General features: G+C 39.9%; 1 protein-coding gene and 1 long non-coding RNA gene across 8 annotated transcripts in view; one reads left to right on the top strand and one right to left on the bottom strand.

Moving 5' to 3' along the window:
- LOC116761952 overlaps window positions 1-6,930 on the bottom strand; it is a 34,712-nt gene extending 27,782 nt beyond the window's left edge. For all 7 annotated transcript variants that reach the window (XR_004352173.1, XR_004352172.1, XR_004352170.1 and 4 more), the window contains exon 1: window positions 6,825-6,930. This is a non-coding gene — a long non-coding RNA (uncharacterized LOC116761952). The remainder of the gene's footprint in view (window positions 1-6,824) is intronic.
- ADAMTS9 (ADAM metallopeptidase with thrombospondin type 1 motif 9) overlaps window positions 1-13,545 on the top strand; it is a 172,844-nt gene that overhangs the window by 116,017 nt on the left and 43,282 nt on the right. Inside the window, exon 30 of the mRNA XM_032648471.1 lies at window positions 6,843-7,016. Coding sequence (XP_032504362.1) covers window positions 6,843-7,016 — 174 coding nt within the window. The remainder of the gene's footprint in view (window positions 1-6,842; window positions 7,017-13,545) is intronic.

Consider the following 13,545-nt stretch of genomic DNA (forward strand, 5'->3'; position numbering starts at 1 on the left):
CTCTCGTGACTGCTTCCTTACCTTCGGCCACGTGGCTGACACCAGTGTGCTGGCTTGTTTCCCTGCGCGGTTTTGGTTTTTCAGAGGGGACTGGGGACAGGGAGGGAAACAGCTTTATGTCAGGATACTCGCTAGCTGTGGGACCTTGGGCAAGTGGCTTCAGCCCTTGGCACTTTGGATACCATCTACAATAGGACAGTTGTGAGGGTTGCGAGGATTAATTCCAAGCGGTGGTAGATGTAGATGTCAGCTGTCTAGGACGGAGTAGCCCCTCAATCCTTCGCTGATGGCATTTTTATTACTATTGACCACTTAAAAAACCACTAATTCAGATTCTAGTAAGGTTGACTATGTTACCTGGCAGGAATTGAGTCTGAATTTACCTTTGAGGTTCTTAAAGAAAAGGCTGTCAATATAAAGTATTCGAGAATACTTCTCTGCCTGTTAGCTTGTATGCAAAAGAGGTGGGGGACAGATGGGGAAGTTCTCTGTCATTTCCTAGCTCTGCAACCTTGGGTGATTTGTTCGACCTTGGCGAGCTGACTTCATATAGCTCTTATGAGGATTTAAAGCAGTAATGAATGCCATGTACCTAGCTCTGGGGTCTTAAATCTAATAAGATCTCAAAAGTAATATTTTTTTTACTTGGATGAGTGCGATGTGTGTATATCCAGTGGGGAAGGAGAGGAAGTACCCAAGAAACTGACTACAGTTAGACTCTACTAATTCTGAACCTTTGGTAACCTAGTCAGGAACTGGGTGGGAGAGTTTCCCTATTGAATTCAGGAGGGAACTTGAGAAGCTTCTGTTTACCTATAAACAATTGAGGGGTGAACAGAAGTCACTCATATGTGGCCCTTAAAGTAGATCTTGTCACTCCACACTTGTCCATTTCCTCAGCTTGGTTGAGGTGCTTACTTAAAAGTAATAAGGCCCGATTTCTTTTCACATATTCTGTATTCAGTGTGTTCTTTCTCTCCATTAATCTGATTCAGGAAGGTTTTACTGAATTTGTAGCTCTCCTATGCAGTGGAGATGTATGAAGGTACTCCGGAGAAGCAATAGAAAACTAGGTTCAAGGTTAGCAGCCTCTAGAATTGATGCTTTCAGGGCCTGGTTCTTGATTCCTGATACCCCAAAGAAGCTTTGCACAGGTGTGTTAGCATGAGGAGGAATTGAGAATCCTCCATTTGAACATGACTAATAGAAAATTCCTCTAGAAACGTGAATTTTCCTTAAATGCCCTGAGCTGCCATCATCGTCTCCCAAACCTCACAGTCTCATTCTCTTCACAGAGAAATAAAACATGGCCTGCATCATTCCCCAGCAGGGGAGCCTCATCCCTCTCAATGCTCTTATCATGGTGATCATGTTTTGTTTTTATTTTTGTTTTAACCATCAAAGCATCTGTGCCCAGCCAGAGCTAGCTCCTCCTCTGGCTTCCTTAAGGGACCAGATTTCTAGGCAGTATTTCATACTGGTCATCCTTAATGGTTTGTCTTAAGTGACTACTGTCATCTGTAACTTCCAGCCCTTTTTATTTTGGGAGCTATTCAATGCATGTAAAAGCCTACAGCTAACATTATTTAAGATACCACACTAATTAGCTTGTCCTCTTGCACACTTTCATGCTCTTTTACTTTTCTTTATGTCCCTTGGACATAACTATTTGCATCTTGTCCTGAATATTAAGTTGAGAGTATGTAAATGGTATTCATTATAAAGGCCAATTCATTCAATAAAAGGATGATTAAAAGAATCTTTCACTCTTTATTGGTAAACACAGAGTGAGTTTTACTCTAGTATCCTGTGATCTTGATGGGAAGTCTAAAATTGTTCACAAAGCTGGGATGATTAGGTTTGAACCCTTGGGGTTTTTTCAAACATAAGGTAATAGGATTATCGGAATCCCTCCCTAGAAAAGACCCACACCTGTTCAAAAGGATTGCTTAGAAAAGTCTAGTTACCTTTGTGGAAAATGCAAGTAAACACAGTTACGTAATGATCTGTGGCCAACTTTCTAATGCTCTGATTTGATTTATAGAAATGAATTATAAAAGCAGGCAAGACAAGATGCTGCATGGGTAAAATCCAATTTGCAATTTAGAAGCATACCTGAAAATAATCAGACCCAGAGTTTGATGGAGAAAGACAGTCTGCATGATTAAAGGTTATTGGTTTACTAATGATCCCATAGTAAACAGAAATATCCCTAAGGCAGTAATATAAAGCAAGAATAACGATTATTCATTTGCAACAATGTTTAGAAAGTTTTATATCTGGTCGTTCTGTTTTCTGCTGGTAGCTATATTCTAGTCATCTCATCTTCAAGGTAGGGAGAATAATTATTGCAATTTCTCATCATGTCAAAATGTGTGACGATAACAAGGCATATAGAATATTGGGATAGGAAACTAGTATAGCCTTGCTACTCTTCTTTGTCTCTCCCTCAGAATTGGTGTTTTGAGGTTTAAAGCGGGATGTTTCACTTTTACATCTTTTGAAAATCTGGAATGTGTCAAGGAAATTTTTCCAAAAAAAGAATAGCTTTTATTGGAAAACATCCTCAATAAAGTTTGAAAGCATTTTTTTTTTCAAAAGGTCATGTTCAGTTTGTTTACATGATTTTGATAAAGAGCTGAGGGATGAAATTTTCAGACACAATCAGCATCCATTTCTTGATTCAGCTTGATAAATGTGAAGGCTTTGTAGTCACATGATTCAAAAGCATTGGGGCTTCCGTGGTGGCGCAGTGGTTGAGAGTCCGCCTGCCGATGCAGGGGACACGGGTTCGTTCCCCGGTCCGGGAAGATTCCCACGTGCCGCGGAGCGGCTGGGCCCGTGAGCCATGGCCGCTGAGCCTGCGCGTCCAGAGCCTGTGCTCCGCAACGGGAGAGGCCGCAACAGTGAGAGGCCACAACAGTGAGAGGCCCGCGTACCACAAAAAAAAAAAAAAAAAAATAGCATTCCAGAATAAAAAATTTTTAATGTGTCCTGTTCCTATAGAAAGGCTTTTCAAACAAATGAAGATTAGGACTAAACAATAAATCATCAGAGTAGAATGAAAGTAACACTTTATACTTTATCATCATTTATCAATCATGAATTCATTCAATCCTGAGATGCCTGTTTTTTTCATATTTTAACATTTCTGTGGTCAGGATGGGGCTAACAACCAATGGAAGGCCGTGATTTAATTAGTTGCTCTTGTTCTCTTTCTGAGTGATACAAAATGTAATACTGTGTCTTGGTATCAGTGGTGTCTTAAATTCAGAGAAATACCTAATTTTTAAAAGCTCTTCAGTGCTCATGCCAAAATGGTAACTGGCAGATTGCATTATGAATCTACCAGCCATTTTTGGTTGGGATTTTTCTTGTAATTACAATGAGAGCGGCTTGGTTGTGGTGTCTGATTCTGAAGTATTCTGCAAGTGTCTAATGGAGAAACCTGGCAAATGTGTAGCCTGTGTCCTTTGAGAAGTCAGGGAAACCATATGCACATGGTCAGTGATGAGAACTAGAGTTGCCTTAGCGATTTGTGCTTTCTTGTTACTTTGTATTTGAACTGCAAGCATTGATGTTGAATTGTTTGAATACAGGCTTTTCACCCACACTCTTGCTGATGTACAAGAGCCTGCATAATATTAGCACCATATTTTAAACTGGAAGCCAAATTTTAATCCACGGTAGCTTTGGTTTATTGCCTAGGATAGAATTTACTTGGACTATTTTCTGTTTTTGTTTTTGCTTGAGTTAGGGTGATTATCTCTGTTCTTTGCTTTATTTATTTGTGGAGTATCTACTTAAAAGGTTTACTAGGAAGTATGAAAGATATTTTATGCAAGATGCTTAGCATAGAACTAAGGTCTCAACTGGCAGTGATTCTGTATCTCTTGGGACGTCTGGCAGTGTCTAGAGACAGTTTTGGTTATCTCACTTTGGCAGAGGAGGGGAAATGCAACTGACATGTACTAGGGTAGTCTAGTCCAGGGATGCTCCTAAACTTTCTACAATGCACAGGACACCCCCAACAAAAATGAATTATTAGGTTGAGAAACCCTAGAATAGAGCCTCGGCTAGTAAATGCTTACTAAGTTTGCTATTGTCGTTACCAGTTATTATTTATTAAAGTTGGTTCATATAGTTATTTTTCAAACTAATCCCTCCTTTTAAATAATGTCACTGCCATGGTTGCAATAGTTGTACTGGAAAAAAGTATGTAAAATTCTTTCCAGGTTTTCAAGTGTATACTACAATTCCCTAAACATCAGAAGTTCCATAGAGATTCTTTTTATCTGTGGAAATAAGCATCGTTTCCCCTTTAAATCGGTGAGTTCTGCATACTAGCATTGCACAGTAGGGAGTACAGAGAGGTGAAACACAGCTCCCAGCTCAGTAGTTTGGAACTAAAAACATCTACTTTCAAACCGGCACAAATAGACTGCCATGCAGAAATGATAGATGGGACAGAGGAGGGGGACATGTTAATAGACACGGCTCAACCTCTTTATTCTGCAGAATAACTTAAAGGTGGACTAAATAAAACAAGAAGAATTAAGCACGCACACGTGCATACACCACCACCATCAGCACCTCCAGGGTCATGCAGAGGTCTTTTTGATGCTGTTTTATTCATGGGGCTTCCGCACAAATCTCTCAGAATTCACCAAGCAAGCCTGGCTGTCTCTGTATGCAAAATGTTGCCTCCCCTGAGACAGCACAGGAAGAAAAGTTAAACGCGGAGAACTAACTCTGATGCAGTATGCTTCATTTTGAACAAAGATTACCATGGATGCAGTATTCACAGAGGCAGGGCTTACACCTTACTGTGCATATAAGTCCTGTCGAAACTTTTGAATGTGTTAATTCAGGGCTAGCTTTGACACTATGAAATCGGAAGGCACAGTGACATACTGTATCACTGAGACTTCCTTTATCTTTTGAAAAAATATCAAACATTGTAGAAATAATTTTTAAAATACAGGTTGCTTATGGCTCTTAATACCTTGCCTTTGCTGAACAGTAAGTAATAATTTACTCAGTAACAAAAAAGAAGTTTCATTTACTTAGAGCCGGAATAGTAAACACCCTGAAAGCCTTTAACGTTTTTTTCCTTTTTCTTTACCTTATTAAAGCGTTACGAGATTTTGAATATGTATTAGCTCTATGCCAAACTCAAATTTGTTTACTTAATTGTTCTCATTTTTTCCTTGTGTTTCCATTTGGATACATTGTTCCGGAAGGGTACTGTTTGATTTTTTTAAGACCCCAAATTCAAATAGCCAAAGGGTATTTTGGTTGTTGTTTATTGTCAGTGGCTGCTGATGATTTCTGTCATTCATGTGCTAACTCTCCTATGTTGCAGTTCATCCATTTCCTGTGTAATCAATGGGAAATATACACGTAGCTCCCATAAGTATGAAATGGCCATCCTCTGTACACAAGGCAATCAGGCACCCTCTCATTCCACCAAGAACATAATGACATGAAAAGTCTGGTTCCTTGTGGGTCACAAACTCATTCAATCCAATTAATACAATTAAACCCAAACAATAGTAGCTGTGCTGCTCCAAAATATTTCCTTCTCTTCAGCTAGCTTTGATGTGAACATTTAAGCTCCTGCCTGGCATAGACTCATCTGAAATGATATTATTTCCCAAGATGCCTTCTAAACACTACCACCTATTTTCTTAGAATCTGAAACGGAAATAATATTATGCAGCAGAATTCATTAGGGTGTGCTTCTTGTTAGTAAATTCCCATTAGCCTCAGAGGAGGATGACTCCTGCTGCAGGTTAATTGGACAAGAATTTTTGTCTAATTTAAAAGCGTGGTTCTATTCTTTACCAAGACCGTCCTCTTAGGAATATGGCTTTAGTGTATGTTAAGCTTGTTTTCTCAGTTAGACAAATGAATGGCAGCTGAGCTATCACAAAAACTTGGAAACAGTTTTTAATAGCCAAGTGAAGTAATAGGCTGTTCTTTCCAGTCAGATGTTGCCTTTAGTTTCTGAATGTCAAAAGCTTAATAAAGACAGTAATTCTTGGCCTGACCATAAGTGAGATTATGAAACCCAGCAATGAGGAAACCATTAAAAAAATTAATTTAGAGGAAAGTTAATTACAGACTAATAGGGTGCTGTGCAGCTTGGTCAACAAAACGTTTCAGCCTGATTAACAGTATTTTTCACGGACTGAAAACACAACACCCAAGGAAATTTTTTTTTTTTGGTCAGCTTTTATTTTTTGTATATTCATCCGAGGTTGTAAATAGATACAAATACTTTAACGAATTCCATAGTTAAAAAAAAAATTCCCTATCTCTAGGAATAGGAGCAAGAAGAAGAAGAGAGGGAAGAAACAAATTCTATTTATAAGGCCCTGAAAGCTTCAGTGATTTACTCTCCTTGAGTTATATTTTGCATCTGCCAAGAAATTCTCTTGTACAGAACTGTATCTCCAATTTTCAAGACCCTTCAACCTTCCAGGATAGAAATCATTTGGGATTTTCATTTCACGTGGCAGCACTACTTCTAGGTTGTACTGAATGTCTCGGAATGATCTCCCCTAGCCTATTCCACTGTCCAAGAGTTCGGTTAACCTGAAAGATTTCCCCCTAACTTGAGTCTCTTCCTCACTCAACCGCCTTTGATAGGCAGTGAGTTTGCAGATTTAAGACATTCTCTTGGGTCCCTTTCACTGGAAATTAGAAAGCCTTGTGATAGCTGTGAGGGTCATTGGATTAGGAATGCGGTCCCCAGATCTGTGACCCTCTCCACCCCGATGATTACTCCCTCCCCCAAATGACCCGAAGCTCCCACTTACGCGCTCTTGTCCTTTTAGTGCTCAGTGTCCTGTGGCCAAGGCGTGCGGCGGAGAAATGTGGGCTGTCAGCTGGGAACACACAAAATAGCCGGAGAGACCGAGTGCAACCCATACACTAGACCGGAGTCAGAGCGCGCCTGCCAAGCCCCGCTGTGTCCACTCTACGCTTGGAGGGCAGATGAATGGCAAGAAGTAAGTAGAGCCAGGAAGTGGGCACCTGCCAGTGTTTCGCTCAACCCCTTTGCTATCATCACATCCGTTCCCCCATGAAGCCCTCCAGCATGGTGACAAGGCTGGCTCTTTCCCAAAAGGTTTGCTGTCAGACGGCCAACAGTTCACTCCAGCAATGGTGGGAGAGCTCCTCCTTTTTCTGCCGTTCCGACATCTGTGTTCTTGAGTGTTTCAAATCTGGCTGCCTCCAGAAAAACTTGAACAGGCCTTGAGCCAAATGCGTAAAGATAACTTTCCCAGAAGGAGGGGGAGATGGAAGAAATATTTTAAATATGTATATTCAGACGTGGTCATTCTGGATGAGTTCAGACAGCCACTAGGGGCAGACTCTAGGTAGGACCTACTCTGGGTTTTTTCCTCCTTCCACAGCTTTGGCCATCAGCTAGAAGACAGGCACTCATTTGAAACCCTGATTAATGAGCGAAGGATTTCCAGCATTTGAAAACCTGAGGGCATCTGAAGAACTGCTCCACTGATGCAGAAATAGACTTGTTTTTCTCCTGCCCCAGGTTAATGTCTAGTTAAAGAAAACACTAAGTGTCCCTGGGGAATGGCCTGGCCAGCAAGGATAGGACATTAGTAGGAGGGAACCTCTGTTTCCAGTACAGAAGATTGATTTGTAGAAAAGGGGGGGAAAGGATATTAAAAAGCAAAACCGTATCTACTGGCATTGGAATGAAACAAAGTACAAGTTGTAAAAGGTTCAGAGACAGGCATAGTAAGACAGGAGTTTCCCAACGGGAATGGTTTTCAGGACAGGCGTGACAGTACCCGGCACTGGGCTAAGTGCTTTACGTTCATCACCTCACTTAATCTTTTTAACCACTAAGTGGTTTAAAAAGACAAAGTGGGTATTATTATTATCCCATTTTGCAATCAAGGAAACTGAGGTTTGGAGGGCCAATGTCATTTGTTCAAACGTTATACACCTAGTAGGTGGAAGAAGCAAGGCTTGATCCTAAGTTAAGTCTCTTAAACCATTATGAGATATTGCAACTGCTTTCTTTTTCCTTTTTTTTTATGCAAATGCTAACGGCGTTGCCACTTTTCCCCGTTTTTATTGAGATATAATTGACATATAATGCTGTATTAAGTTTAAGTGAAAACCTGGTGATTTGACATATGTGTATATTACAAAATGATTACTACAGTAAGTGTACTTAGTATTAACAACTATGTCACAGTTACCTTTGATCACCTCACAGAGTTACAATTTTTTTTTCTTGTGATGAGAACTTTTAAGATCTACTCTCTTCGCAGCTTCCAAGTTTAATGTACAGTATTGTTAACTGTAGTCACCATGCTGTACATTACATCCCTAGGATTTATTTCTCTTACTACTGGAAGTTTGTACCTTTTGACCACCTTTACCTGTTCACGTACTCTGTGCCTTCCCCCCACCTCTGGCAGCCAGCAATCTGTTCTGAGTTTGTTTTGTTTTGTTTTGTTTTCAGATTATTCCACATATAAATGAGACCTACAGTATTTGTCTATTTATGTCACTTAGCATAATGCCCTCAGGGTTCATCCGTGTTGTCACAGATGGCAGGATTTCCTTCTTTTTAATGGCTGAATTATATTCATATATTCTTTTTTTCTTTCTATCACATTTTCTTTATCCATTCATCCATCATTGGACACTTAGGATGTTTCCGTATTGTGGCTATTGTAAATAATGCTGCGTGAACATGGGGGTGAGTATATCTTTTCGAGTTAGTGATTTTATTTCCTTCAGGTAAACACCCAGAAGTGGAATTGCTAGATCGTATGGTAGTTCTATTTTTAAGTTTGGAGGAGCCTCCAGACTGTTTTCCAGAGTGGCTGCACCGACTTATATCCCCACCAACAGTACATAAGTGTTCTGTTAGCAAGGATCTTGCTAACATTTGTTGTTTCTTGTCTTTTTGGTAATAGTCATTCCAACAGGTGTGAGGTGATATCTCGTTGTGGTTTTGATTTACATTCCCCTGATGATTAGTGATGTTGAGCACTTTTTCATATATATCTGTTGGCCATTTGTATGGTTTTTTTTTTTGAGAAATGGCTATTCAGGTCCTTTGCCCATTTTTAGTTTGATGTAGTACGACTTGTTTATTTTTGATTTTGCTGCCTTTGGTTTGGTGTCAGATCCAAAAACTCATTGCCAAGACTGATGTCAAGCAGCTTACCCCTATGTATAGGACTTTTGTGGTCAGGTCTTACATTCAAGTCTTTAATCCATTTTGAGTTAATTTGGGGTATGGTGTAAGATTGGAGTCCAGTTTCATTCTTTTGCATGTGGTGCTTTGGGTAGTATGGACCGTGTGTGTGTGTGTGTGTGTGTGTGTGTGTGTGTGTGTGTGTGTGTGTGTGTGTTTTTCCCCCCCTTAAAAAAAGTAAATTAGGACTCTAATTAAATAGGTTAAAGCTACATATGAAAGATAATGCAATTTTTTTTTCTTTTTTCCTTTTTTTTTAACATCTTTATTGGAGTATAATTGCCTTACAATGGTGTGTTAGTTTCTGCTTTATAAGAAAATGAATTAGCAATACGTATACATATATCCCCATATCTCCTCCCTCTTGCATCTCCCTCCCTCCCACCCTCCCCATCCCACCCCTCTAAGTGGTCACAAAGCACCGGGCTGATCTGCCTGTGCTTTGCGGCTGCTTCCCACTAGCTATCTATTTTACATTTGGTAGTGTATATCTGTCCATGCCACTCTCTCACTTCATCCCAGCCTACCCTTCCCCCTCCCTGTATCCTCAAGTCCATTCTCTACGTCTGCGTCCTTATTCCTGTCCTGCCCCTTGGTTCTTCAGAACCTTTTTTTTTTTTTTTTTTAGATTCCATATGTATGTGTTAGCACATGGTATTTGTTTTTCTCTTCCTGACTTACTTCACTCTGTCTCGGTCCATCCACCTCACTACAAATAACTCAGTTTCGTTTCTTTTTTTTGCGGTACGTGGGCCTCTCACTGTTGTGACCTCTCCAGTTGTGGAGCACAGGCTCCGGATGTGCAGGCTCAGTGGCCATGGCTCATGGGCCCAGCCACTCTGCAGCATATGGGATCTTTCTGGACCGGGGCACGAACCCGTGTCCGCTGCATCAGCAGGCAGACTGTCAACCACTGCGCCACCAGGGAAGCCCTCGTTTCTTTTTATGGCTGAGTAATATTCCATTGTATATATGTGCCACATCTTGTTTATCCATTCATCAGTCGATGGACACTTAGGTTGCTTCCTTGTCTTGGCTATTGTAAATAGAGCTGCAGTGAACATTGTGGTACATGACTCTTTTAGAATTATGGTTTTCTCAGGGTATATGCCCAGTAGTGGGATTGCTGGGTCGTATGGCAGTTCTATTTTTAGGTTTTTAAGGAACCTCCATACTGTTCTCCATAGTGGCTGTATCAATTTACATTCCCACCAACAGTGCAAGAGGGTTCCCTTTTCTCCACACCCTCTCCAGCATTTATTCTTTGTAGATTTTTTGATGATGGCCCTTCTGGCTGGTGTGAGGTGATACCTCATTGTGGTTTTGATTTGTGTTTCTCTAATGATTAGTGATGTTGAGCATTCTCTCATGTGTTTGTTGGCAATCCATATATCTTCTTTGGAGAAATGTCTGTTTAGGTCTTCTGCCCATTTTTGGATTGGTTGTTTGTTTTTTTGATATTGAACTGCATGGGCTGCTTGTAAATTTTGGAATCCTTTGTCAGTTGCTTCATTTGCAAATATTTTCTCCCATTCTGAGGGGTGTCTTTTTGTCTTGTTTATGGTTTCCTTTGCTGTGCAAAAGCATTTAAGTTCCATTAGGTCCCATTTGTTTATTTTTGTTTTCATTTCCATTCTCTAGGAGGTGGGTCAAAAAGGATCTTGCTGTGATTTGTGTCATAGAGCGTTCTGCCTGTTTTCCTCTAAGAGTTTTATAGTGTCTGGCCTTACTTTAAGTCTTTAATCCATTTTGAGTTTATTTTTGTGTATGGTGTTAGTGAGTGTCCTAATTTCATTCTTTCATATGTAGCTGTCCACTTCTCCCAGCACCACATTGAAGAGGCTGTCTTTTCTCCATTGTATATCCTTGCCTTCTTTATCAAAAATAAGGTGACCATATGTGCGTGGGTTTCTCTCTGGGCTTTCTATCCTGTTCCATTGATCTATATTTCTGTTTTTGTGCCAGTACCATACTTTCTCGATTACTGTAGCTTTGTAGTATAGTCTGAAGTCAAGGAGCCTGATTCCTCCAGCTCCGTTTTTCTTTCTCAAGATTGCTTTGGCTATTCGGGGTCTTTTGTGTTTCCATACAAATTGTGATATTTTTCGTTCTAGTTCTGTGAAGAATGCCATTGGTAGTTTGATAGGGATTACATTGAATCTGTAAATTGCTTTGGGAAGTATAGTCATTTTCACAATGTTGATTTTTCCAATCCCAGAACATCGTATATATCTCCGTCTGTTTGTACCATCTTTAATTTCTTTCATCAGTGTCTTGTAGTTTTCTGCATACAGGTCTTTTGTCTCCTTAGGTCAGTTTATTCCTAGGTATTTTATTCTTTTTGGTGCAGTGGTAAATGGGAGAGTTTCCTTAATTTCTCTTTCAGATCTTTCATCATTAGTATATAGGAAGAGATTTCTGTGCATTAATTTTATATCCTGCTACTTTACCACATTCACTGATTAGCTCTAGTAGTTTTCTGGTAGCATCTTTAGGATTCTCTATGTATAGTATCATGTCATCTGCCAACAGTGACAGCTTTACTTCTTTTCCAATTTGGATTCCTTTTATTTCTTTTTCTTCTCTGATTGCTGTCTCTAAAACTTCCAAAACTATGATGAATAATAGTGGTGAGTATGGACAACCTTGTCTTGCTCCTGATCTTAGAGGAAATGGTTTCAGTTTTTTCACCATTGAGAACGATGTTGGCTGTGGGTTTGTCATATATGGCCTTTATTTGTTGAGGTAAGTTCCGTCTATGCCTACTTTCTGGAAGGTTTTTTTTTTTTTTTTTTTTTAATTTTTTTTTTTTTTTTAAACATCTTTATTGGGGTATAATTGCTTTACAATGGTGTGTTAGTTTCTGCTTTATAACAAAGTGAATCAGCTATACATATACATATGTTCCCATATGTCTTCCCTCTTGCGTCTCCCTCCCTCCCACTCTCCCCATCCCACCCTTCCAGGCTGTCACAAAGCACCGAGCTAATATCCCTGTGCCTTGCGGCTGCTTCCCCCCAGCTATCTACCTTACTACGTTTGTTAGTGTGTATATGTCCATGACTCTCTCTCGCCCTGTCAAAACTCACCCTTCCCCCTCCCCATATCCTCAAGTCCGTTCTCCAGTAGGTCTGCGTCTTTATTCCTATCTTACCCCTAGGTTCTTCATGACATTTTTTTCCCTTAAATTCCATATATATGTGTTAGCATACGGTATTTGTCTTTTTCTTTCTGACTTACTTCACTCTGTATGACAGACTCTAGGTCTATCCATCTCATTACAAATAGCTCAATTTCATTTCTTTTTAAGGCTGAGTAATATTCCATTGTGTATATGTGCCACATCTTCTTTATCCATTCATCCGATGATGGGCGCTTAGGTTGTTTCCATGTCCTGGCTATTGTAAATAGAGCTGCAATGAACATTTTGGTACATGACTCTTTTTGAATTTTGGTTTTCTCAGGGTATATGCCAAGTAGTGGGATTGCTGGGTCATATGGTAATTCTATTTGTAGTTTTTTAAGGAACCTCCATACTGTTCTCCACAGTGGCTGAACCAATTCACATTCCCACCAGCAGTGCAAGAGTGTCCCCTTTTCTCCACACCCTCTCCAGCATTTATTGTTTCTAGATTTTTTGATGATGGCCATTCTGACTGGTGTGAGATGATATCTCATTGTAGTTTTGATTTGCATTTCTCTAATGATTAATGATGTTGAGCATTCTTTCATGTGTTTGTTGGCATTCTGTATATCTTCTTTGGAGAAATGTCTATTTAGGTCTTCTGCCCATTTTTGGATGGGGTTGTTTGTTTTTTTGTTATTGAGCTGCATGAGCTGCTTGTAAATTTTGGAGATTAATCCTTTGTCAGTTGCTTCATTTGCAAATGTTTTCTCCCATTCTGAGGGTTGTCTTTTGGTCTAGGTTATGGTTTCCTTTGCTGTGCAAAAGCTTTGAAGTTTCATTAGGTCCCATTTGTTTATTTTTGTTTTTATTTCCATTACTCTAGGAGGTGGGTCAGAAAGGATCTTGCTGTGATTTATGTCATAGAGTGTTCCTCCTATGTTTTCTTCTAAGAGTTTGATAGTTTCTGGCCTTACATTTAGGTCTTTAATCCATTTTGAGCTTATTTTTGTGTATGGTGTTAGGGAGTGATCTAATCTCATACTTTTACATGTACCTGTCCAGTTTTCCCAGCACCATTTATTGAAGAGGCTGTCCTTTCTCCACTGTACATTCCTGCCTCCTTTATCAAAGATAAGGTGTCCATATGTGCGTGGGTTTATCTCTG

This window comes from Phocoena sinus, chromosome 11 (assembly GCF_008692025.1).
Source record: "Phocoena sinus isolate mPhoSin1 chromosome 11, mPhoSin1.pri, whole genome shotgun sequence".
NCBI lineage: Eukaryota > Metazoa > Chordata > Mammalia > Artiodactyla > Phocoenidae > Phocoena > Phocoena sinus.